General features: G+C 44.7%; 1 protein-coding gene across 13 annotated transcripts in view; it reads left to right on the top strand.

Annotated features, from left to right (window-relative positions):
• The window catches only part of LOC143808019 (uncharacterized), a 428,145-nt gene that overhangs the window by 338,568 nt on the left and 62,369 nt on the right, over positions 1-27,208 (top strand). For 11 of the 13 annotated variants that reach the window (XM_077290233.1, XM_077290228.1, XM_077290231.1 and 8 more), the window contains 2 exons: positions 874-993; positions 23,696-23,815. In XM_077290233.1, coding sequence (XP_077146348.1) covers positions 874-993; positions 23,696-23,815 — 240 coding nt within the window. The remainder of the gene's footprint in view (positions 1-873; positions 994-23,695; positions 23,816-27,208) is intronic. The other 2 variants (XM_077290227.1, XM_077290222.1) reach the window with 1 other exon arrangement.

The following is a 27,208-nucleotide window of genomic DNA, read 5'->3' as shown; positions in this document are numbered from 1 at the left end:
TGTATTCTCAACCTGTATGGCTGACAGCCTGAACCTTTCATGGGCACTGTCCTCTCTCTCTGGCAGCCCCAAGCTCCTGACTTGCTGTGGTACCTGCAGGTGTTAGATGGGACAGGAGACTTGCAATCCCCTGCCATCTGGGTTCAGTGGCTGGGTCTGCAATTTCCACACCACCACGGACCCTGGTGTCCGGTCTCATAGCGCCTTCCTCTGGGGTGAGCCCACTCGCAGCTCCAGAGCCCAGGCTCCTCTTCTTTGCCTCTTCTCCTCTCACTGTCTCTAACAGACTATCTATCCCCTCCCCCAGGCCAGAATTTATAGGGAAGTTCCCTTGAAACCGGGTTTAGAGCTCCCCCTTCTGGTCTGCAGTCAGCATGGTGTTGCATGTTAGTATTACCTTATTCACAGCAATTTGTGGTACAACTGCACGTTTATGGCATGATTAATGTGTCGGAAGAATCGCTAAGTTTATGACAACTTTTCAAGCAATCTGACATTTCTTTTATGGCTCATGAACACAGTAGAGACCTGTGTAAGGAGCTCCATCATCCCTGTGCTGCTGTAGATGCTGTGTTTGTCTTCTGTTGGTGCCCTATGCGAAGAAACATTTTTTCTATGCCTCCATATGAAATTGAAAGCATGTGGCAGCTCTATGATAGCTGTGTGTAAAATAATTGAGGCCTTAGACTCTTACATTGTTTCTATCATCTGCCAAACCGACAAGCTCTGATAGAATGCACTGATTCATTATATTTGATCGCACCATGGGTAAATGTTCCCATATTCTGATTTTTCATTAACTGTTCAGACAACCATGTTATGTGTACTATGTTCTAATATCATTGATGTAACACAAAAATGTGTATTCATTAGGTGATGGGACCCACTGTGATGATATTGATGAATGTCGGACCACCAATATCTGCTCACCTTATGCAACCTGCACTAACACAATAGGAAGTTACATCTGTGCTTGTAATGATGGATTCTCAGGTAATATAATAAATTCTTGTTTGTACATCAGTAACTCATTAAAGTTCCAATAACTTTGATTTAGTACCATTAAAGTTTAAATAAAAATTAATTTATTAATGTTCAGTCTCCTTCACATTAATGAGATTAGTCTACACAACTAGGCACAGCCGCACTTTAAAGATGAGACCCTGTGCCTGTGCAAACAATGCAAGGACCATTGATATACCATAATAAACCTTTATCCATTGGTCACAGCAGCTCCTCTCCTCTCTCCTTATATGCTCTTATCCCACACTGCTGGCCAGGAGAAACAAATTATGAGCAGGTTAGTTACCACTTCTGTAGCTATCTGCATCAGCTTCCAGTAAGAGAGATTTATGGAGGTTCAAATCATACTGCTAATCATTACATACAGGGGCATGTAAAAGTGTGGCCGCCCCTGGTCAAAATTACTGTTGTAGTGTACAGTTAAGCAAGTTGAAAATAAAAAGATCTCTAAAAGGCCTAAAGTTAAAGATGACACATTTCCTTTGTATTTTAGGCACAAAATATATATATTTTCATCTTTTACATTTTAAACATTGCAAAAAGGAAAGTGGGCCTATGCAAAGATTGAGCACATTGCATGGCTAGTATCTGGTAGCACCCCCTTTTGCAAGTTTCACCGCTTGTGAATGCTTTTTGTAACCAGCCAAGAGTCTTTCCATTCTTGTTTGAGGAATTTTCATTCATTCTTCCTTGGAAAATTCTTCCAGTTCTGTGAGATTACTGTATCGTCTTGCATGCACTGCTATTTTGAGGTCTAGCCACAGATTTTCAATGATGTTCAGATCAAGGGACTGTGAGTGCCATTGTAAAACCTTCAGTTTGGGACTTTTGAGGTAGTCTATTGTGGATTTTGACGGGTGTTTAGGATCATTATCCATCTGTAGAAGCCATCCTTGTTTTCAACTTCAGCTTTTTTACAGCTGGTGTTATGTTTGCATCAAGAATTTGTTGAAATTTCATTGAATCCATTCTTCCCTCTACCTGTGCCATTGGCTGCAAGACAACTCCAAAATATGATTGATCCACCACCATGCTTAATGGTCGGCAAGATGTTCTTTCACTGAAATTCTGTGCCCTTTTTTCTCCATACATACTTTTGAATATTGGGGCCAAAGAGTTCCATTTTAACCTCATTGGTCCACAGGAATTGTTTGCCAAATGCACGAGCCTTGTTTACATGTTCTTTTGCATACTTCTGATCCTGAATTTTATGGTGAGGATGCAGAAGAGGCTTTCTTCTGATGAGCTGTCCATGAGAGCCATATTTGTTCAGGTGTCTCTGAATAGTAGAACGATGTACCACTCCAGAGGCTGCTAAATCGTTCAGAAGGTCTTTTGCAGTCAAGATGGAGTTCTGATTTGCCTCTCTAGCAATCCTACAAGCAGATCTCACTGAAATTTTGCTTGGTCTTCCAGACCTTATCTTTTCCTCCACTTTTCTTTTTAACTGCCATTTTCTTAATTACATTTAAACTGAAAAAAGGGCAACTTGAAAATGCGTTGCTATCTTCTTATAGCCTTATCCTGCTTTGTGGGCCTCCACCATTTTCATTGTCAGATTGCTTGACAGCTGGTTTAAATAACCTATGTCTGCAGTCTTTTGGCAAAAGCTTAGAGGGTGCTGGGTTTTTATAAAGATGGGAAGATTGCATTATCTGGCCTTTCGTAATGATGATAGTGAACAAGCCATAACCCTAACAGGCCAATTAAGGTCTGAAACCTTGGTCAAATTTATCAGCGCACTCAACTCTCCGAGGGAGTCTAAAGTTTTGCATAGGCCCATTTTCCTTTTTGTAATTCTTAAAATGTAAAAGCTGAAAATATATATATTTGTTTTTTTCCCAAAATACAAAGGATAAGTGTCAGTTTTAACTTTATGCCTTTTATTGATCATTTCATCTTCAACTTTCTTAACTGTTCACAATAACATAATTTTTTTTTTTTTTTTTTTTTTAAATTTTTTATTTTCAAATTTTCAAAATACATAAAGAACAAAGTGGAACACATGAATCTGAGACATAATGTTACAAACTTCTGAATGTGATAAGTAGCACCATACAAATGCATATTATTCGTCGAAGGTAACCATTGCTTTGGTAATTTGTATAAACTGTTGTCGGCGGATTTGGTTCACAATATTCGGGTTAACGAACCCGAAAAGAAAACACTTAAACATGTGTACCAAGAGCAATACAAACTTTAAAAGAACTGTAAAAACTATAAAGGAAGGGGGGGGGGGGGTGAGGTACCGGAGGGAGAAAGAGGTCGAAGTATAAATTCCTAAATACAAATCCTTCGTCTGAGGATGACATGAACAATTAGACTTGAAACTATCAGAGATTAGACAGGTAAATTCGACTAACTGTAAAAGAGTGCAATGGAAAATATTAGATATTACCAATATAGCTAGGTGAGTGAGTAATGTCCGGGTCCATCACAGTGCATTATCAATAAAATTAATAAGTTCTCAGGGGAACAAAATTATTTTAGTTGAGAAGAATGGCTAGTGGAAGGTAGTGAGGAGGGGCTATTTAACATTTGCCATGGCAACCATGTCCGAAAGAATTTATTGTGTGAGTGAGAATCCCAGCTGGACAATTCCTCCATCCTACAGATGTCTTGGACTTTTTTGATCCATTCATCAATATGAGGGGGTTTTTTTTGTCTCCAGTACAAGGAGATTAAGTGTTTGGCTGCGGCTATTAGGAGAGGAAGGAGGTCATGTTTTTTCGGCTTGTATGACTTCGTGGGAAGTGACAATAGAACTTCTTGGGGTGTTAGGTTGTGAGTTATTAACCCCAACTGGCGGAGTCGGTCGAAGACGTCTTTCCAGAAATTTGTGATAACTGGGCATGACCAGAATATGTGTGATAACGAGCCTTTTGCCTTCATACATCTCCAACAAAGAGGAGAGTCTGAGAGGCCCAGGTGATAGAGCGACTCGGGGGTTCTATACCATCTGGAAGTGAGTTTAAATGCATTCTCCTGTAACAGGACACATCTCGAGAACCCATGTGAGTGTCCTAATACTTGTTCTGATTCCCTACTGGAGAAAGATATGTTTAGCTCAGACTCCCAAGAGGATAGATATAAGGGTTTAAAATTAATGTTAGGGAAAATTAAGTTATGGTATAGTTTGGATATTAACTTAGGGGGTGTGGGATTGAGTTTTAGTATAAGCTCAAGCCAGAGCCAATCTGATTTATATTGGATATTTGACCTCAGTTTGGACATGATATGTTGAACATGGTGTTCTTGCATGAAGTCTCGGGGACGCTTCTTGGCCTCACATGGCCAACTATTTAAACAATTTATTTGGTTTGAAAGCAACTGAGAGATTGGAAGATTCGGTAATGAGTTCCAGAGATCAAATGCATCTATATATTTTGGTTCGATGAGCCAAGGTACCACCTTCAGAGGCATATTATCCAGAAAGAGGCAATATGGCCAATTGTTTGGGATCAGTTTCCTCCTAATGGTCATTGTGTTGCTAGTTATTTCTTCAAGGGAGTTTTGCGGGGGGACGGCTGAGGTCCAGAGGTATTTTTCAGCCCCCCCTCCTAGTAGCAAAATTTCCAGGATAGATGTTTTTTGGGATAATCTAGGTTTGGCCAGAGATATCCACCTGGCCAGATGGATTGCCTGGTAGTAAGTTTCAAAATGCGGAAGTCCAAGACCCCCCTTCTTTCTCGGGAGTGAGATGATTTTGAATGGGAGTCTAGGTCTTTTGCCCCTCCAAACATATTCTTTGACTATTTTATTGATTGCTGTGAAGAAAGTTTTGGGAAGGGGTATAGGGATCATGTTCATATGATAGAATATCCTTGGAAGGATGTACGATTTAATTATGTTTATTCTCCCAATCCATGAAATGTATGGTAAGTCATAGGTTTTTATGAGTGTTTGGAGATTGACCAGGAGGGGTTCAAAATTGTATTTGTAAAGAGTAGCAGGGTTTGCAGTAAGAAAGACACCAAGATATTTCAATTTATCTGTAAGCCAATTGAAGGGGGTAGACTTTTTGAGATATAAGGCAACCTCATCTGGTAGTGAGACGTTCATGACTTCTGACTTGTGCATATTTACTTTGAAGTTTGAGACGACCCCGAACTCCTCGAGAAGTTTCGAGATAGATGGGAATGCAGACTTAGGATTTGAGATCAAGATCATAAGGTCGTCTGCAAAAGCAGTCGTTTTAAATTCTGTATGATCCACGGTTAGGCCCCTTATTGACTCTTCCTGTCTTATTTTCTGTATTAGTGTCTCCATAATTAACACAAAGAGTGTGGGGGAGAGAGGGCAGCCCTGCCTAGTCCCATTCCCTATCTCGAATGGGTCAGAAAGCAGCCCGTTGACTCTAACTCTAGCGGATGGAGTTGAATACAGAGTCATGATGGCATCAATAAGAGGTTGTGGGAAGTTAAACTTCTTTAGAGTGCATACCATGTAGTGCCAACTGACTCTGTCAAAAGCCTTTTCGGCGTCAGTCGATAACAGAGCCAACGGGGTTCCGGAGCGTCTGGCGTGTGAGATGGCTAAAAGGATTTTTAATGTGTTTTCCTTCCCTTCACGACCTCTGACAAAACCCACTTGGTAAGGGTGTATCAGGGATTCAAGGACACTATTGATCCTGGATGCAAGAATTTTAGCCCAGAGTTTTAGGTCAGAGTTTAATAGAGATATTGGGCGATAATTGCTACACTGACCGCCATCTCTCCCCTCTTTGGGGATAACAGAAATGTGTGCTTCTAAAGTCTGTCTGGTTGGGGGTATTCCTGCAAGAAAGGAGTTAAACAAGCAAGTCAAATGTGGGAGGAGTAGAGCCGAAAATTTCTTGTAGTATGACAGTGGGAAGCCATCTGGGCCCGGAGTTTTATTGGTTGCCATATTTTGTAAAGTGTCGCTAATTTCTTGGCTGGTAACTGGAGACAGGAGGGTTGCGTGATCTTTGGATTGAACCTTTGGGAGGGAGAGAGGAGCCAAAAAATCCTGAATTTTATCTGCAGCAGCTGTGCAGTCTTTCATGGAATCTGGGGGCTCTAAATTATATAGGGATTGGTAGTAACATCTAAAAGCCTCCGCAATGTCTTCGGATCTGTCAACCCTCGCGTCAAGATCATTGTATACATGTTTTATAAATTTGCTCTCCCTCTGTTTTTTGAGAAGGTGAGAGGTCAGCTTGCTATTTTTGTTCCCGTGCATATAGAATCGATGTCTACAATGCAGGAAAATCTTAGCCGATTTGACATTAAGCAAGTCTTTTAACCTAGCGCGGAGGTCAACTAGCTCCTGTTGAAGACCCTGCGTGCTATTTGTTTTATGAAGGCGCTCTGTGACTGCGATTTGGTGTAGAAGAGACATCATCTCTTTATCTCTTTGTTTTTTTGCGTGGGCTCCGATTGAGATGAGTTCTCCTCGGAGTACCGCTTTGTGGGCCTCCCATATGTTGGGTGTTAGTGAATCCTCCGTGACATTTTCTAAAAAGTATCGCGAAAGTGTGTACTTTATTTTCTCTAAATTTTGTGGATTATCTAATAGGGATTCATTAAGTCTCCAAGATGTTGCTGGACGGGGCAAGGTGTCAATAACAATTTCTATGAGGATCGGTGCGTGATCTGAGATTGTGATTGAGCCAATGCTAGCGGACTTAATTAATTTTAAGGAACTCGATTGTGTCAAAAGGAGGTCAATACGATGGTAGGATGAGTGAGGGGGGGAGAAAAAAGTGAAGTCCTTAGTGGTAGGGTGAATGATACGCCATGGGTCAATGAGATGCAGGTTTGATAGTTTGTTCAGAAGACTATACCTTAATTTTTTAGAAACAAAAGACAGGCCGCTTGAGGAGTCAATCTCTGGATTTAAGGTGATGTTAAAATCTCCCCCCACAATTAGCAACCCCTCAGTGAAAAGTTGCAATACCTCTAGTGTTTTCGATATCCACTGAACCTGGTGTTTATTGGGTGCATACAGGTTGGCAAATGTGACCAGAGTATTGGCTAAGTGCCCCTTAACAAAGATATACCTCCCCTCATTGTCACTCAATGTATCCTTGGGCAAGAATGGTAAACCTTTTTTTAAGGCTATACTAACACCCTTGGACGCAGAAGAGTTACAGCTATTGAACCACGTTGGATATGGGGAGAAGGAGTTATTGGGTGTCCTTCCGCTTTTGAAATGTGTTTCCTGGAGGAAGACTACTTGGGTTTTTTGTTTTTTTAGGAGATTAAGAATTTGGTTTCTTTTTGCGGGCGTATTAAGGCCTTTCACATTAAAGGAGGCAACTGTGATGGACCCGGAGCTCACCTTACCATTCGCACTCATCATGTCTTGAAAAGAAGAATTATCTCATCACGGTACCTCTTCTCGGCGCCGCAGCACAGACCTCCGGACACCGCTGAAAACAATCCAGGCAGTCCAGTCAGCAGGAGCTCAGCTATAGAGGGTGATGGGAGACTCCACCGCCGGGAAGACTAGTCAGTTCACACTGGGCACAGCACTCAGCCCACTGCCGGTGGGAGGGGGAATCCCTCAGCAGGTTTCAGGCCCACGTGTAGGCCTCGGGACCAGAGTATGCCTTTACTACCAAACTTCGGGTCAAATGAGGTATAAAAGTCCTCTAGCCCAACGGTGACATGGGAGAAGTCCTTAAAACTTGAAAATATGTTGTGAAAAGGTGCAGATTTGGCTGGATAAGAACGGCCAGCAGAGGAGCTTAATGGTGGCACGTCCTGCTCCCTCGGCTGCCAGCCACGCCCCCCACAATAACATAAATTTTGACCAGGTGTGCCCAAACTTTAAAATTTGCTGTTTGCTTTTTTATTGCAGCACAGACAGTTGATGCCTACACTTCTAAAACATTAAAACATGGCCTCCTATAAGACAACATGAATCTAATGAGAAATCCATTCCTTAATGTTGATTTACTGGTCAATGATGACAGCACACATCTTGTAAACTTTATAAACCTAATTCGGGTTTCACCTTTTAAACATTTAAGCCCATTGCATGGAAGTGAATCCTGAAATGCCCTAACACTAAATTCTAAAACTGACAATCAAATAACTGTGGGTCACCTATGCCCTCGCTCCAACCCAGCAATATTCTCATATGTATTACTAAATTCTCTGCCTAACCAGCCCTTTATAATGTTGTTCACTTAAAGCAACCTGTCATCAGGATTTTGCTAAGCAAACTACAGGCATTGTCAGGTTGTCCCCATTACACTGATTAAAATGATACCTGGGTTGATGAAATCCTTCTTGTGCTTTCGGGTGGGACTGCGGGCGGGTCTTTTTTTAGTTCTCTGTACTCATTCAGTTACCTGCCCACTAATTACTGAGCTTGCACAGTCCATATTGGGGTCTTAAAAAAAAAAAGGAACTACAGAAAAATGGCGTAGGCAGCGCATGCGCAGTAGCATCTATCACTTGCCGGTTCAGTGACCTGTCATTTAAACCCATAAGGATGAATATGAGAACAGAGCACCAAAGAAAGACCTGCCTGCATATCCGCCAGAAGCACATAAATCTCATTATCTGAAAACTGCAAATACAGATTAAAAAACAACCAAAAGACAGGTATCATTTTAATCAGTGTAACAGCGCCAACCTGACAATACCTGTAGTTTACTTATCAGAATCCTGATGACAAGTTTGCTTTACTTCCATGTTTAAAAAAAGTATTTGTAACCTCTGTTTTTCTTATGCTAATTAGGCAATTGACCCCTGTGGGTGTCATAACATGATTTGCAAGAGCAGGCGTCATCGCCAGCTCCCAGCAAATCTCATGCAAGTGTGTGGCTCTATTTGGCAGCGTCATTGCGTCTCTGAAGCCAGGTGTAGGCTTCCTGGCTTTAGAGGCGCACTGTGCATGACCGAAAGTACCGAAGATGTAGGAGAGCCATCTTCTGCACTTCCAGTCATGTGTAATGACATTTGAAGCCAGGAAACATACACCGACCTTCAGAGGCACATTGACACTGAAGAATAGAGCCATGCATGGAAATTGTATTTGAATTGTAATTGAGAGCCGACTTATCTGGGAAGCTAATGCCTCATTGACTAATCAAAGGCCTAATTAGCATAAGAAAAACTGAGGTTACATGTACTTTTTTATCCATGCATTTAAGGGAGTAACATTGTAAAGGGCTTGTTAGGCAGGGATTTCAGCAATACATGTGAGGCTAGTCACTATTCACTGACAAGCCACAAGGCTAGGTAGTCAAGAGGTCTGAGGTCAAAAGCCAGGAGGGTACTTCATAGACAGAGGGGTGAAAAAAAGTCCTAGTCAGGTGGCAGTCTAGGGTCTCCATCTAGTGGGTTACATGTAGTAGAAGAGGTGTCAGAGCACCATTATACTATTTCTACTCTGGGGAAATTTATATTACTTTAGTGATGTCTGACCCTAATTTTTGGAAATGTTTGGAGTCCAAAGCTGTATATGCTGGCCCAGACCGTATCTCATGCATGGCCCATGCCTCACTGCGTCACCATTATAAAAATTTATGCTCTACTGAGGGTCAATTGAGGCCACTTTTCCTGGTGGCTGACTCTAAATTTTGGAAATGTAGCAACTACAAGTTGGGTCTCCTTCATGTGTGTTGCCTATAGCAGTAGGGCTTACAGACCGGCGAGCCTGCATCTACCTGTGTTACTATCCTTAAATGTTTCTAGCAATAGTAGTCTACGAAACTGATATTTGTGCCACCTGAGTGCAGCTAAGCAGAAAAGCAGTTTGAGCTGTTGCATGTGGTATCACGCCTCCCAGCACAGCAGGCTTATACCAGTCCCTCTCCCACCTCTTAATTTCAATTTAATTACAAAGTTGTAAATGCTGGCCCAGATCCTAGCTCATGCATGGCCCATGCCTGACTGCTCCGTCATTATAGCATTTCTTCTGTGGGTCAATTGATGCCACTTTCCCTGGTGTCTGCCCCTAATTTTTGGAAATATTTGGACTCCAAATTGGGTCTCTTTCTTGTGTATTGCCTGAATTTGGCAGGGCTTTTAGAGCAGAAGGCCTACCCCTGTTACTCATCCATCTGTTACTGATCAATGTTTAAGATAGAAATGCTGGTCCAAGCCCTGTCCCATGTATCCATGCTGCACAATTATGCTTTTTGAACTTTGGGTCAATTTTAAAAGGTTCACTCAACTCTACTGGAGACATCCGAACCCTTTAACCTTACTTTACAACTACAGCCAATCAATGGCCTCAGTCATCTCAGATGATGTATCACTGAAGCCAGGGGTCTAAGGGGTAACTTTTCTCCTTATGGAGAGTGAGATACCAGCTGGCTTGTCAAGGTAAGGAGGCTTGTTCGCAGTGCAATGCTCCTCTGGGAAATTAAATATGCAAATTGCCTCTTCTGAGAAAAAGAGGACTTAAACTCTATAGCGCCACATGTTGGAAGTAGCGATCCTACAAGTCATATGCAAATTGCCTCTTCTGAGAAAAAGAGGACTTAAACTCTATAGCGCCACCTGTTGGAAGTAGCGATCCGACAAGTCAATATGCAAATTGCCTCTTCTGAGAAAAAGAGGACTTAAACTCTATAGCGCCACCTGTTGGAAGTAGCGATCCTACAAGTCATATATGACTTGTAGGATCGCTACTTCCAACAGGTGGCGCTATAGAGTTTAAGTCCTCTTTTTCTCAGAAGAGGCAATTTGCATCACTGAAGCCAGTGATTGGCTGCAGTGTTCACATGCAGCATAAATGCTATGACATCTGAAACCACTGTAAACATGTAAACACTTTGCTTGAACAAAACATAAGTATACATATCAGTCCATTATTTTGTCTTTATTGCTGTCTGTGTCTTGCCTTTTATGTTACTTAGACAGCTCCATTAATGCTTTGTGCATATGTACAGTATATCTTGTTTTATCTCTGACTGAATGGGCAAAGCTTTCTTTACTGTTATAAACGTGAACACTGGCTTCCAATGATGGGCTCAAAAATTGAATTTTTTAAAGCTATAATTGAGAATATGCACTTTATAAAGTAGGTTTCTGCAGACAGGCATTGCACCAGAGAATACATCACCGATAGATCTCTGAGCAGTGCTCAATAGGGTTGAGCGACTTTCATTTTTTTAAGATCGAGTAGGGTTTTGGGAAACCCGATTTTGTCCAGAGTCGAGTCGAGTGCAGTCGGCCGATTATCGCTAAAAGTCGGGGATCGACCGAAACACGAAACCCAATGCAAGTCAATGGGGAAGCATAGTCGGCAGTGAGTGGAGGCCAGGAAAACACCTACAGTGCCCATTTTAATGCCAAAAACATCCATTCTTGTTTCTGAAGCTTGCCAATCGTAATTAACTTTATAATAATAGTTGGGCATAGGGAATTGGGGGTCATTTGGCAAAAGTTGTGGGGGGAGTAGGGCTGGCTCAATTTTTTCGTGGGCCCAGGAAATGCGGACTACGTCACGGCGGTGTTGCAGGGAAAGGTAAGTATTTAAACGTTGCAAGTGCTGTGATCCTGAGCAAGCAGGGGGGGGCCCACTCGTTCGCATTGGCACTGGCACAGGGCCCCTCAAAGTACGGCGGTGTGTTTGCATGGCGGGGGCGCCTCCCACCAGCAGCGACACTTTTGCGTACTCTGAGGGGCCCTGTGCCAGTGACGTCGCCAACGAGTATGCCCCCCCCACCTGATGAAGGAACCTGCACTTTCATCTGCACCTTCCTCTTTGTCCCTGTGTAAGGTGGTATAACATGCGAGAAGGGGAACCTTACTTTCAGCAGGGTCAGATTCTGGCTGTGTAGAGTACAAGGGGAATGTAGTGGTCTAGGTCAATGTACCAGCAGACTCATTTAGCAGTGGCTGGGCAATGGGCAGGATGAGGAGGAAACAGATATAGGGCCAAAGAATAAAGTAGGCTAAATGCAGTTCAAAATTGGTAACAGGACTAAACAGGCGGCATTGCTTTGTTCAGTGGAGTAGCAAACCCAAGAGCAGCAGACACTGTTTCAAGGGCCTAACCACACTAGTAGGCCAAATGCAGTTTAATATCTGATAGTATAGGGCGAAAGGCAGAATGTGGAAGCTCAGCTTTGTTCAGTTGAGGACAACACCAGGGAGGGGCAGAAGCCGTTAGTAGGCCCTAACCACCATTTTGTTTTTTCAAAACCACTTAATGAGAGCCGGAAGGTTGAAGCTCAGCTTTATTTAGTTGAGGGCAACACCAGGGAGGGGCAGAAGCCGTTAGTAGGCCCTATCCACCATTTTGTTTTTTCAAAACCACTTAATGAGAGCCGGAAGGTTGAAGCTCAGCTTTATTTAGTTGAGGGCAACACCAGGGAGGGGAAGAAGCCGTTAGTAGGCCCTATCCACCATTTTGTTTTTTCAAAACCACTTAATGAGAGCCGGAAGGTTGAAGCTCAGCTTTATTTAGTTGAGGGCAACACCAGGGAGGGGCAGAAGCCGTTAGTAGGCCCTATCCACCATTTTGTTTTTTCAAAACCACTTAATGAGAGCCGGAAGGTTGAAGCTCAGCTTTATTTAGTTGAGGGCAACACCAGGGAGGGGAAGAAGCCGTTAGTAGGCCCTATCCACCATTTTGTTTTTTCAAAACCACTTAATGAGAGCCGGAAGGTTGAAGCTCAGCTTTATTTAGTTGAGGGCAACACCAGGGAGGGGCAGAAGCCGTTAGTAGGCCCTATCCACCATTTTGTTTTTTCAAAACCACTTAATGAGAGCCGGAAGGTTGAAGCTCAGCTTTATTTAGTTGAGGGCAACACCAGGGAGGGGAAGAAGCCGTTAGTAGGCCCTATCCACCATTTTGTTTTTTCAAAACCACTTAATGAGAGCCGGAAGGTTGAAGCTCAGCTTTATTTAGTTGAGGGCAACACCAGGGAGGGGCAGAAGCCGTTAGTAGGCCCTATCCACCATTTTGTTTTTTCAAAACCACTTAATGAGAGCCGGAAGGTTGAAGCTCAGCTTTATTTAGTTGAGGGCAACACCAGGGAGGGGCAGAAGCCGTTAGTAGGCCCTATCCACCATTTTGTTTTTTCAAAACCACTTAATGAGAGCCGGAAGGTTGAAGCTCAGCTTTATTTAGTTGTGGGCAACACCAGGGAGGGGCAGAAGCCGTTAGTAGGCCCTATCCACCATTTTGTTTTTTCAAAACCACTTAATGAGGAGAGCCGGAAGGTTGAAGCTCAGCTTTATTTAGTTGAGGGCAACACCAGGGAGGGGCAGAAGTCGTTAGTAGGCCCTATCCACCATTTTGTTTTTTCAAAACCACTTAATGAGAGCCGGAAGGTTGAAGCTCAGCTTTATTTAGTTGAGGGCAACACCAGGGAGGGGCAGAAGCCGTTAGTAGGCCCTATCCACCATTTTGTTTTTTCAAAACCACTTAATGAGAGCCGGAAGGTTGAAGCTCAGCTTTATTTAGTTGAGGGCAACACCAGGGAGGGGCAGAAGCCGTTAGTAGGCCCTATCCACCATTTTGTTTTTTCAAAACCACTTAATGAGAGCCGGAAGGTTGAAGCTCAGCTTTATTTAGTTGAGGGCAACACCAGGGAGGGGAAGAAGCCGTTAGTAGGCCCTATCCACCATTTTGTTTTTTCAAAACCACTTAATGAGAGCCGGAAGGTTGAAGCTCAGCTTTATTTAGTTGTGGGCAACACCAGGGAGGGGCAGAAGCCGTTAGTAGGCCGTAACCAAAGTTGAAGGCCAAATGCAGTTTAATTTCTGATACTATAGGCCGAAAGCCAGAAGGTGGAAGCTCCGATTTAGACAGTGGAGGACAATTTGAATTATGGACTGCAGACATACTTAGTAGGCTGTCCTCTGTGGACCATGCATCCAACACATTAACCCATTGTGCCGTAATGGACACGTAATCTTCCGTGGCCATGCCTACAGGTCCATGCGTCTGTTGTCAGGTGCACCTTTGTACTCACAGATTGCCAGAGTGCATGGACAATGCGGTCTTCTACAAGCTGGTGGAGGGTTGGGATGGCTTTTCTCGCAAAAGAAGTGTCGACTGGTTAGCTTGTAGCGTGGTACAGCGTAGTCCATCATGGCCTTATTAATAGTAAATAAAATATATAACTAGGCTCTATGAACTTTTAAATAGGTTCCAGGGGTACACGGGCAGCATTGGTGTGGTCAGTGGAGGAGTATTGCAAGTAGGGGCCGCAGACAGGCTCACAAAGGCCTAAAATAACAAACAGTAGGCAGTCATGGCAGTTTGAAATCGGTTACATGGATACACAGGCAGGCACTCCAGGCAGCATTGTGGTCAGTGGAGGAGTATTGCAAGTAGGGGCCGCAGACAGGCTCACAAAGGCCTAAAATAACAAACAGTAGGCAGTCATGGCAGTTTGAAATCGGTTACATGGATACACAGGCAGGCACTCCAGGCAGCATTGTGGTCAGTGGAGGAGTATTGCAAGTAGGGGCCGCAGACAGGCTCACAAAGGCCTAAAATAACAAACAGTAGGCAGTCATGGCAGTTTGAAATCGGTTACATGGATACACGGGCAGGCAGCTTGGTGGTGAGTGGAGGAGTATTTAAAGTAGGGACCGCAGACAGGCTTCAAAGGCCTAACATAATAAAATGGGCTGGCTGTAGGCACTTTATAATTGGTTCCAGGGGTACACGGGCAGCAGTGGTCTGGTCAGTGGAGGACTAGTGGAAGGAGGGAGCGCAGAAAGGCTTCAAAGGCCTAAAATAACAAACAATAGGCTCATGGCAGTTTTACAGCGGTTACATGGATACACGGGCAGGCAGCTTGGTGGTGAGTGGAGGAGTATTTAAAGTATGGACCGCAGACAGGCTTCGAAGGCCTAACACAATAAAATGGGCTGGCTGTAGGCACTTTAAAATTGGTTCCAGGGGTACACGGGCAGCAGTGGTCTGGTCAGTGGAGGACTAGTGGAAGGAGGGAGCGCAGAAAGGCTTCAAAGGCCTAAAATAACAAACAATAGGCTCATGGCAGTTTTACAGCGGTTACATGGATACACGGGCAGGCAGCTTGGTGCTGAGTGGAGGAGTAGGGACCGCAGACAGGCTATCAAAGGCCTAAAATAACAAACAATAGGCTCATGGCAGTTTTACAGCGGTTACATGGATACACGGGCAGGCAGCTTGGTGGTGAGTGGAGGAGTATTTAAAGTATGGACCGCAGACAGGCTTCGAAGGCCTAACACAATAAAATGGGCTGGCTGTAGGCACTTTAAAATTGGTTCCAGGGGTACACGGGCAGCAGTGGTCTGGTCAGTGGAGGCCTAGTGGAAGGAGGGACCGCAGACAGGCTTCGAAGGCCTAACACAATAAAATGGGCTGGCTGTAGGCACTTTAAAATTGGTTCCAGGGGTACACGGGCAGCAGTGGTCTGGTCAGTGGAGGCCTAGTGGAAGTATGGACCGCAGACAGGCTTCGAAGGCCTAACACAATAAAATGGGCTGGCTGTAGGCACTTTAAAATTGGTTCCAGGGGTACACGGGCAGCAGTGGTCTGGTCAGTGGAGGACTAGTGGAAGGAGGGAGCGCAGAAAGGCTTCAAAGGCCTAAAATAACAAACAATAGGCTCATGGCAGTTTTACAGCGGTTACATGGATACACGGGCAGGCAGCTTGGTGGTCAGTGGAGGAGTAGGGACCGCAGACAGGCTATCAAAGGCCTAAAATAACAAACAATAGGCTCATGGCAGTTTTACAGCGGTTACATGGATACACGGGCAGGCAGCTTGGTGGTGAGTGGAGGAGTATTTAAAGTATGGACCGCAGACAGGCTTCGAAGGCCTAACACAATAAAATGGGCTGGCTGTAGGCACTTTAAAATTGGTTCCAGGGGTACACGGGCAGCAGTGGTCTGGTCAGTGGAGGCCTAGTGGAAGGAGGGACCGCAGACAGGCTTCGAAGGCCTAACACAATAAAATGGGCTGGCTGTAGGCACTTTAAAATTGGTTCCAGGGGTACACGGGCAGCAGTGGTCTGGTCAGTGGAGGACTAGTGGAAGGAGGGAGCGCAGAAAGGCTTCAAAGGCCTAAAATAACAAACAATAGGCTCATGGCAGTTTTACAGCGGTTACATGGATACACGGGCAGGCAGCTTGGTGGTCAGTGGAGGAGTAGGGACCGCAGAAAGGCTTCAAAGGCCTAAAATAACAAACAATAGGCTCATGGCAGTTTTACAGCGGTTACATGGATACACGGGCAGGCAGCTTGGTGGTGAGTGGAGGAGTATTTAAAGTATGGACCGCAGACAGGCTTCGAAGGCCTAACACAATAAAATGGCCTGGCTGTAGGCACTTTAAAATTGGTTCCAGGGGTACACGGGCAGCAGTGGTCTGGTCAGTGGAGGCCTAGTGGAAGGAGGGACCGCAGACAGGCTTCGAAGGCCTAACACAATAAAATGGGCTGGCTGTAGGCACTTTAAAATTGGTTCCAGGGGTACACGGGCAGCAGTGGTCTGGTCAGTGGAGGACTAGTGGAAGGAGGGAGCGCAGAAAGGCTTCAAAGGCCTAAAATAACAAACAATAGGCTCATGGCAGTTTTACAGCGGTTACATGGATACACGGGCAGGCAGCTTGGTGCTGAGTGGAGGAGTAGTGCAAGGAGTGTCTGTCCCAGTACTCCCAAAATATAAATAGATGTTAATGTCTCGCAAAACAACCAAAACAAAAAAAAAGGTGGCATACTTAGGTACAGGGGTGGGCTCATCTGCTGTGTTTCTGACATAGTAATTTGGCAGTAACTATTTAATGGTGCCAATATAGGACACAGACACAGACTACTTTAAGTTGCATCATAGATGTCTACAAATTTGTATTGTCAGTGCCAGACATTGAATGATGTCAGCGAATAGACTAAAGATTGGTGGAGCTGTGCGACATAATTTTGCACGTGGTAGAGCCCAGTTTGAGCTGGGGTAGGGGGGAACTCTCTTGAGGCCGGCGGGACCGCCCCAGGGCCACTCATGTTACAACGGTGTGTCTGACGTTGGGTGCGCACCACCACCGCCAGAGACACTACATTGTACTATGAGGGACCCAGTAGCAATGCCGTCAACCAAAAGCGAGCACACCCACCTCTTCAGACAAACAGCAGTCTCATGGGTGCTTGCGCCAAGTCGCGATACCACGGCCCCGTGTGGGGAGTTTGGCCATTTAGGGAGGTGTAAACATGTCGTATGCTGTACAATCTGCAGCAGCAAATTAGACATTAGAAAAGTAATTCACAGGCAAGAGCTTTTCATAGGAAAGCTAGGTGTCGGCCGGGCAAGGTGGGGCAAAAGATTTTGAAATCCAGTTGTGGTTCATTTTAATGAATGTTAGATCGTCAACATTTTGGGTAGCCAGACGAGTCCTTTTTTCGGTTAATATTGACCCTGCAGCACTGAATACTCTTTCTGATAGGACACTTGCTGCCGGGCAAGCAAGCTCCTGCAATGCATATTCTGCCAATTCTGGCCAGGTGTCTAATTTGGAGGCCCAGTAATCAAATGGGAATGACGGTTGAGGGAGAACATCGATAAGGGATGAAAAATAGTTAGTAACCATACTGGACAAATGTTGTCTCCTGTCACTTTCAATTGATGCAGCAGTACCTGTCCTGTCTGCGGTCATAGCAAAATCACTCCACAACCTGGTCAGAAAACCCCTCTGTCCAACGCCACTTCTGATGTGTGCACCCCTAACACTCCTAGTCTGCTGCCCCCTGGAGCTCGTGTGAGAACGATCACGTGCGCTGTGTGCTGGGAATGCCTGAAGCAAACGGTCAACAAGAGTTGATTGTTTGGTTGCTAATATTAGTTCCAAGTTCTCATGTGGCATAATATTTTGCAATTTGCCTTTATAGCGTGGATCAAGGAGGCAGGCCAACCAGTAATCGTCATCGTTCATCATTTTCGTAATGCGTGTGTCCCTTTTTAGGATACGTAAGGCATAATCCGCCATGTGGGCCAAAGTTCCAGTTGTCAAATCTCCGGTTGTGATTGGTTGAGGGGCAGTTGCAGGCAAATCTACGTCACTTGTGTCCCTCAAAAAACCAGAACCCGGCCGTGACACGCAACCAATTTCCTGTGCCCCCGTGAAAGTTTCCGCATTAAAAATATACTCATCCCCATCATCCTCCTCGTCCTCCACCTCCTCTTCGCCCGCTACCTCGTCCTGTACACTGCCCTGACCAGACAATGGCTGACTGTCATCAAGGCTTCCCTCTTCCTCTGGTGCAGACGCCTGCTCCTTTATGTGCGTCAAACTTTGCATCAGCAGACGCATTAGGGGGATGCTCATGCTTATTACGGCGTTGTCTGCACTAACCAGCCGTGTGCATTCCTCAAAACACTGAAGGACTTGACACATGTCTTGTATCTTCGACCACTGCACACCTGACAACTCCATGTCTGCCATCCTACTGCCTGCCCGTGTATCCTCCCACAAATAAATAACAGCACGCCTCTGTTCGCACAGTCTCTGAAGCATGTGCAGTGTTGAGTTCCACCTTGTTGCAACGTCTATGATTAGGCGATGCTGGGGAAGGTTCAAAGACCGCTGATAGGTCTGCATACGGCTGGCGTGTACAGGCGAACGTCGGATATGTGAGCAAAGTGCACGCACTTTGAGGAGCAGGTCGGAGAACCCAGGATAAGTTTTCAATAAGCACTGCACCACCAGGTTTAAGGTGTGAGCCAGGCAAGGAATGTGTTTCAGTTGGGAAAGGGAGATGGCAGCCATGAAATTCCTTCCGTTATCACTCACTACCTTGCCTGCCTCAAGATCTACTGTGCCCAGCCACGACTGCGTTTCTTGTTGCAAGAACTCGGACAGAACTTCCGCGGTGTGTCTGTTGTCGCCCAAACACTTCATAGCCAATACAGCCTGCTGACGCTTGGCAGTAGCTGGCCCATAATGGGACAACTGGTGTGCAACAGTGTCATCTGCCGATGGAGTGGTTGGCCGACTGCGTTCTGTGGAAGAGCTGTAGCTTCTGCAGGAGGACGAGGAGGAGGAGGAGGGGGTGCGAACGCCTACAGCCAACTGTTTCCTAGACCGTGGGCTAGGCACAACTGTCCCTAAATTGATGTCGCCTGTGGACCCTGCATCCACCACATTCACCCAGTGTGCCGTGATGGACACATAACGTCCCTGGCCATGCCTACTGGTCCATGCATCTGTAGTCAGGTGCACCTTTGTACTCACAGATTGCCTAAGTGCATGGACGATGCGCTGTTTAACATGCTGGTGCAGGGCTGGGATGGCTTTTCTGGAAAAAAAGTGTCGACTAGGTAGCTCGTATCGTGGTTCAGCGTACTCCATCAGGGCTTTAAAAGCTTCGCTTTCAACTAAACGGTAGGGCATCATCTCTAACGAGATTAGTCTAGCTATGTGGGCGTTAAAACCCTGTGTACGCGGATGCGAGGATAAGTACTTCCTTTTTCTAACCAGAGTCTCATGTAGGGTGAGCTGGACTGGAGAGCTGGAGATCGTGGAACTTTCGGGTGTGCCGGTGGACATGGCAGACTGAGAGACGGTTGGAGATGGTATTGTTTCCGCCGGTGCCCTAGATGCAATATTTCCTCCTACAAAACTGGTGATTCCCTGACCCTGACTGCTTTTGGCTGGCAAAGAAACCTGCACAGATACTGCCGGTGGTGCGGAAAATGGTGGCCTTACAGTGACGGAAGGGATGTTGCGTTGCTGACTAGCTTCATTGGCCGAGGGTGCTACAACCTTAAGGGACGTTTGGTAGTTAGTCCAGGCTTGAAAATGCATGGTGGTTAAGTGTCTATGCATGCAACTAGTATTTAGACTTTTCAGATTCTGACCTCTGCTTAAGCTAGTTGAACATTTTTGACAGATGACTTTGCGCTGATCAGTTGGATGTTGTTTAAAAAAATGCCAGACTGCACTCTTCCTAGACTCGGATCCCTTTTCAGGGATTGCAGACTGAGCTTTAACCGGATGGCCACGCTGTCCTCCAACAGGTTTTGGCTTTGACACGCGTTTTGGGCCAGATACGGGCCCGGCAGATGGAACCTGTTGCGATGTTGATGCCTGCTGCGGCCCCTCCTCCACCTCCGCTTCTGAACTACTGCCGCCTGCACCCTGTTCCCCCAATGGCTGCCAATCGGGGTCAATAACTGGGTCATCTATTACCTCCTCTTCGAGCTCGTGTGCAACTTCGTCTGTGTCACTGTGTCGGTCGGTGGTATAGCGTTCGTGGCGGGGCAACATAGTCTCATCAGGGTCTGATTGTGGATCTGTACCCTGAGAGGGCAATGTGGTGGTCTGAGTCAAAGGAGCAGCATAGTACTCTGGCTGTGGCTGTGCATCAGTGCACTCCATGTCAGAATCTACTTGTAATGGGCATGGCCTGTTAAATGTTTCACTTTCTAAGCCAGGGACGGTATGTGTAAAGAGCTCCATGGAGTGACCCGTTGTGTCGCCTGCTGCATCCTTCTCTCTTGTTGTAGTTTTTGCTGAGGAGGACAAGGAAGCGACTTGTCCCTGACCGTGAACATCCACAAGCGACGCGCTGCTTTTACATTTACCAGTTTCGGAAGAGGAGGCAAAAGAGCTAGAGGCTGAGTCTGCAATGTAAGCCAAAACTTGCTGTTGCTGCTCCGCCTTTAAAAGCGGTTTTCCTACTCCCAGAAAAGAGAGCGTTCGAGGCCTTGTGTAGCCTGACGACGAAACTGGCTCCACAACTCCAGACTTAGGTGGAATATTTTTATCCCCACGACCACCTGATGCTCCACTACCACTACCATCATTACCAGCTGACAATGAACGCCCACGACGACCTCTTGCACCAGACTTCCTCATTGTTTAAAAATCGTAACCAAACTAACTTTATTTGTTGCTGTCAAACAACTTACACGGTGAGCTATAACTTCAGTATGATTTCAATATCCCTTAACAGGTTGGTGAGACCACAAGGAAAATCAGGCACAATGTTACACACTCTGTTTTCTGTGACACCAAATCACAGAGATGACACACACGCAGGACTGTCACTCAAGCACTAATGTCAATATTAATCTCCCACCTAATTTATTTATTTTTTTTTCTCTGTGAGACTTTAGAAACCAAATAATATTAAAAAAAAAAAAAAAAAACAAGGCTTTCTATGGCCCACTGAATGAGAGGGACAGAGGTGGCACACCCAGGAGTCAAGACTGGCACACAAGCTGAAATGGCAATATTACTCTCCCACTGTTTTTTTATGTATTTTTTTTTTATTTTCAGGGAGACTTTAGAAACCAAATAATATTAAAAAAAAAAAAAAAAAACAAGGCTTTCTATGGCCCACTGAATGAGAGGGACAGAGGTGGCACACCCAGGAGTCAAGACTGGCACACAAGCTGAAAGGGCAATATTACTCTCCCACTGTTTTTTTATGTTTTTTTTTTTTTTATTTTCAGGGAGACTTTAGAAACCAAATAATATTAAAAAAAAAAAAAAACAAGGCTTTCTATGGCCCACTGAATGAGAGGGACAGAGGTGGCACACCCAGGAGTCAAGACTGGCACACAAGCTGAAATGGCAATATTACTCTCCCACTGTTTTTTTATGTATTTTTTTTTTTATTTTCAGGGAGACTTTAGAAACCAAATAATATTAAAAAAAAAACAAAAAAACAAGGCTTTCTATGGCCCACTGAATGAGAGGGACAGAGGTGGCACACCCAGGAGTCAAGACTGGCACACAAGCTGAAAGGGCAATATTACTCTCCCACTGTTTTTTTATGTATGTTTTTTTTATTTTCAGGGAGACTTTAGAAACCAAATAATATTAAAAAAAAAACAAAAAAACAAGGCTTTCTATGGCCCACTGAATGAGAGGGACAGAGGTGGCACACCCAGGAGTCAAGACTGGCACACAAGCTGAAATGGCAATATTACTCTCCCACTGTTTTTTTATGTATTTTTTTTTTTATTTTCAGGGAGACTTTAGAAACCAAATAATATTAAAAAAAAAACAAAAAAACAAGGCTTTCTATGGCCCACTGAATGAGAGGGACAGAGGTGGCACACCCAGGAGTCAAGACTGGCACACAAGCTGAAATGGCAATATTACTCTCCCACTGTTTTTTTATGTATTTTTTTTTTATTTTCAGGGAGACTTTAGAAACCAAATAATATTAAAAAAAAAACAAAAAAACAAGGCTTTCTATGGCCCACTGAATGAGAGGGACAGAGGTGGCACACCCAGGAGTCAAGACTGGCACACAAGCTGAAAGGGCAATATTACTCTCCCACTGTTTTTTTATGTATTTTTTTTTTTATTTTCAGGGAGACTTTAGAAACCAAATAATATTAAAAAAAAAAAAAAAAAAAAAGGCTTTCTATGGCCCACTGAATGAGAGGGACAGAGGTGGCACACCCAGGAGTCAAGACTGGCACACAAGCTGAAAGGGCAATATTACTCTCCCACTGTTTTTTTAGGTTTTTTTTTTGTTTCAGGGAGACTTTAGAAACCAAATAATATTAAAAAAAAAAAAAAAAATAAATAGGCTTTCTATAGCCCACTGAATGAGAGATAGCACACACAGCAGTGGCACACAAGCCCTGACTGAGGCCAATATTTTTCTCCCACTGATTGATGTAGTGTTTTTGTGTTGAGGTAGATTTTAGAACACAAATGAAGGAAAAAATAAATAGGCTTTCTATGGCCCACTCAGTGAGAGATGGCACACACAGGGATGGCACTGTAGCAGAAATGCCAATCTTAATCTCCCACAAAAAAAAAACAAAAAAAAAAAACAGGGACTGTCCTACAATTACTATCTCCCCTGCAGTAATCTCAGCCAGGTATGGCAGGCAGCAATAGGAGTGGACTGATGCACAAATTAAATAAAAAGTGTGGACAAACAAAAAAGATAGCTGTGCAGAAAGGAAGGAACAAGAGGATATGTGCTTTGATAAAAGCAGTTGGTTTCCACAGTGGCGTACACACAGGAATACAGCTATCAGGGAGCCTTCTAGGGCAGCCCAATGAGCTACAGCGCTGAGGGGAAAAAAAAAAAAAAATAGCTTCCACTGTCCCTGCACACCGAAGGTGGTGTTGGACAGTGGAAATCGCTGCAGCACAAGCGGTTTGGTGGTTAGTGGACCCTGCCTAACGCTCTCCCTGATTCTGACGAAGCGGCAGCAACCTCTCCCTAAGCTCAGATCAGCAGCAGTAAGATGGCGGTCGGCGGGAACGCCCCTTTATAGCCCCTGTGACGCCGCAGACAGCAAGCCAATCACTGCAATGCCCTTCTCTAAGATGGTGGGGACCAGGACCTATGTCATCACGCTGCCCACACTCTGCGTTCACCTTCATTGGCTGAGAAATGGCGCTTTTCGCGTCATTGAAACGCGACTTTGGCGCGAAAGTCGCGTACCGCATGGCCGACAAGCACAGGGGTCGGATCGGGTTTCATGAGACGCCGACTTAGCCAAAAGTCGGCGACTTTTGAAAATGATCGACCCGTTTCGCTCAACCCTAGTGCTCAAGTCTGCCAGTGTGGTGGGGGGGGAGGATAATGCTGCATGTCACACTCACTTTGTCCTGGATGTACTTAGGAAGTCAGGAATCTAACGTCCCTTTAGTCTTTCATACTTCTATTATTCAGTAGCTGATCAGTGTATTTAGATTAGTGCATTTCCCTTAAAACACCTATCTGTAATTTTATATTCTCTGTTAACTGTAAAATATTTGATATTACTCAGGTGATGGAATCCAATGTGAAGATATCAATGAATGTGAGACCGACGATATCTGCTCCCCTAATGCAACCTGCACTAACACCATAGGAAATTACACCTGTACTTGTAAGGATGGATTCTCCGGTAAGCAAATGAGTTATTCACAAATTATTGGTATGATAGTGGAATTAATAAGTGTATCTGAATTTCAGTGTGAGAACCTGCAAATAATCATAAAATAGATAGATGCCTCCTGCAGTCTGATAGTAAGCGTACATTAATTCTTGAGAATAAAGCGATCTAGAACTAGTTCCTCTACATAACCAAACTTATAATAAACACAACGCACCAACCCATTTCCTCAAGTTACAAATGGGTCACACTCCAAATTAGATATAACCATATTGACAAAACGGTTTATTAAACCCAGTCACGAAGTGTATGATACTTAAAACCAAACCTTTATTCACATATAACAATACAAAAATATTAAAACAGTGCCTCAAAATCAAGTAAAGTTAAATATCAAGGAAAGCAGCAGAAATTGTAGGTATATTGCTTAGCAGTATCTTACAAGTCACCAAACGAACATCGTAACTATCCCTGGTGACCATACAGAAACCACACGTAATTCAAACAAGATAATCCCTCATTCATCAGTTTGTGGTCCGCACAATGGGATATGCTTAAGACTCAAAACTAATCCCTTGCACAGACATAGAACACAAGGGAAGCCGCCAAATATTGCACATAATCCCTATCCTTCAATCATATGCCCTGCTTACACAGTCCTGGGCAGGAAATTTCCACCGTCAGAAAAGCATCCCCAGGCAAAACCACTCCTTATTATGTCCGCCACGCCATAAAAATAATATATCAAATGAACAATCTTATATAGAGTTGCGGGCAATCTGCCCGATACATATTACCTGTATCACTGTTCCTCTGCCTCGTGGCACGCTGCACCTTGACTACCCCGATGCGCGTTTCGCATCCGCTTCCTCCTGGGGGCGTGTCTAAGGTTAGGCATCTTGGAGTATTTAAAATCAAGACCAACCAATCAGATGGCTCACAGGGGAATATCCCCAGTACGTCATCCCGGGACACACACCACTAGTCGACCAATCACATACAAGGGGCCGTCCCCGGTACATCACCAGGAAATGCCCTCCATCTATTCACCCATCCCATACAGGATCCATACACAATCTACACAACCATAAAGAACCTAAACCCAAAAACACCAATAAAATTAATAAATAAAAAGCGACTGACGGACTAACAATAGCCATGCAAATGTTATATGTACACAAGTAGCTAAAAAAAAGGGGGGATTAGACCAAGAAAATCACAAAAAGGATCCAAAACCCAAATTTTCATTTAATCCCTGCGGGGCCAGGGTGCCTAGCCGATAGATCCAGCGGCTCTCAATTTGGGCCAGGATTTTACCCAGATCCCCTCCTCTGGGGCCTAGACTAACCAAATCTATACCCTTTACACTCATAAGCCGGGGATTGCAGTCATGGAATTTTCTGTAATGCCTCAGAATTGTCTTGAGGCTCAGGATATCCTCCGCCGTTCTAGCTCTTTCAATATCCAAGAAATGCTCTCGGACGCGAACCCTTAGCTCTCTCGTGGTGAGGCCAATGTATACCTTTTTACACTGGCAGGTCAAATGATAGATCACCCCCCTAGATATACAAGAGATGAACTTTCTGATCTCAAACATTTTGGATCCATCAAAATTGGCAAATTTCTTGCTTTTTACACAGTTGGCACAGGCATTACAGGGGCCACATGGAAAGAAACCAATCAAGTAATTACCAGTGCCCCGCTTTTTGTTGGGCTCATAGTGACTGTGTACCAAGATATCGCGGATACTCCTTGACCTTTTTGCCACTATCGCAGGTTTGGCCGGTAGAATCCGCTTAAGGACTGGGTCAGTGTGTAATACGGCCCAATGTTTTTCCACAATCTGCCTGAATTCAAACCATTTATTGTGGTATCCCGTGATCAGTCGCACCTGATCTTTGTTGTCATTTCTTGCTTTCGGGTTGTTATTGTATAGTAGAGTATTTCTGGGTGTATTCCTCGCTCTCACCAAACACCTCCTAATTGTTTTTTGGCCATAGCCATGTTGTGAAAACCTCTCAGCCAGTTCTCCCGATTGCGCCTCAAAGTCCGCCCCACTCGAACAGATGTGGCGGACCCGCAAAAACTGTCCAATGGGGATTCCTCTGATAGTAGAGGGCAAATGCGTGGACTGGGCATGCAGCAAAGAGTTAGTGGCTGTCTCTTTGCGGAAAACATTAGTAATGATATCTCCCTCAGGGCGGGCACGTATCTGCAGATCCAGGAAATCCACCAATCTACCATACTTAAACGTGAGCTTGATGTTGACATCATTCTGATTTAAATTCACCATTAGGGCATTGAGATCTGCGATGCTCCCCTCCCACACAAACCAGATATCATCAATATATCTCATCCACTCCTGGATGAGATGACTCTGGGGGATGGGATTACTCATGAAGATGTCTCTCTCCCATGCCCCCAGAAAAAGGTTTGCGTAGGAGGGGGCGTAGCATGCCCCCATGGCGGTGCCCTGCAGCTGCAGATACGTGCCCCACCCAAACACAAAAACATTGTGTGTAAGCACAAACTCCAATAGTTCGAGCAACAACACAATCAACTTTCTGTCTAAATTGCTCGACTCCAGAAGCCAAGTCACTGCCCTAACCCCATCTGCATGCCTAATTGAAGTGTAAAGCGCCTCTACATCGGCGGTAACCATAACACTACTAGAGCCAAGCTGGAGGTTATCCAATCTACGCAAAGCAGCTGTAGTATCCTTAATAAAAGATGGCAGCTGGCCAACCAAAGGTTTGAGGTAGTAGTCAAGGACCTGAGTGACGATCTCACATAGACCTCCATTGCCCAACACAATTGGTCTTCCTGGGGGGTCTACGGGATCTTTGTGCACTTTCGGTAATAAATATAGTGTTGGCATCCTTGGGTGCATATTTTTAATCACCTCCCATAATCTTTTCGGGATTACGCCCTCCAAAAATGCTTTTTCCAATATGTCACTCAAATCTTCCTGATAAGACCTCAGAGGATTGGTGGCCAGCTTTTTGTAGCAGTCTTTGTTGTCTAAAAGTTTATAGCCCTGTTTCTCATACTGGGTGTGGGGCCATATCACTAAATTTCCGCCCTTGTCGGCTGGTTTAAACACGACATCGCCCCACCCCTTAAGAGCATCCAGTGCTCTCCGATCCGACTGTCTGATGTTAGAATGGCCAAACCCGCTACCAGCCAACTTTTCAATATCATCCGTGACCGACCGTGTAAAAACCTCCACTGCCGGGCACATATTAAACGCTGGGAATTTTTTAGGCTTCCCAACCAAATGGTTTGGAAACCCACTCACCTCTATGGGATTACTTTCCAATTCTAAGGCTTCCAAATCTGCCAAGGCTTCCCTTTCCACCTCCGTGTCACAAATCAAATCCCCTTGCCCTTTATGATGTAGTTTCT

The sequence above is a fragment of the Ranitomeya variabilis genome, chromosome 2 (assembly GCF_051348905.1).
Source record: "Ranitomeya variabilis isolate aRanVar5 chromosome 2, aRanVar5.hap1, whole genome shotgun sequence".
Lineage (NCBI taxonomy): Eukaryota > Metazoa > Chordata > Amphibia > Anura > Dendrobatidae > Ranitomeya > Ranitomeya variabilis.
This window is presented reverse-complemented; position numbering and strand designations above follow the sequence as displayed.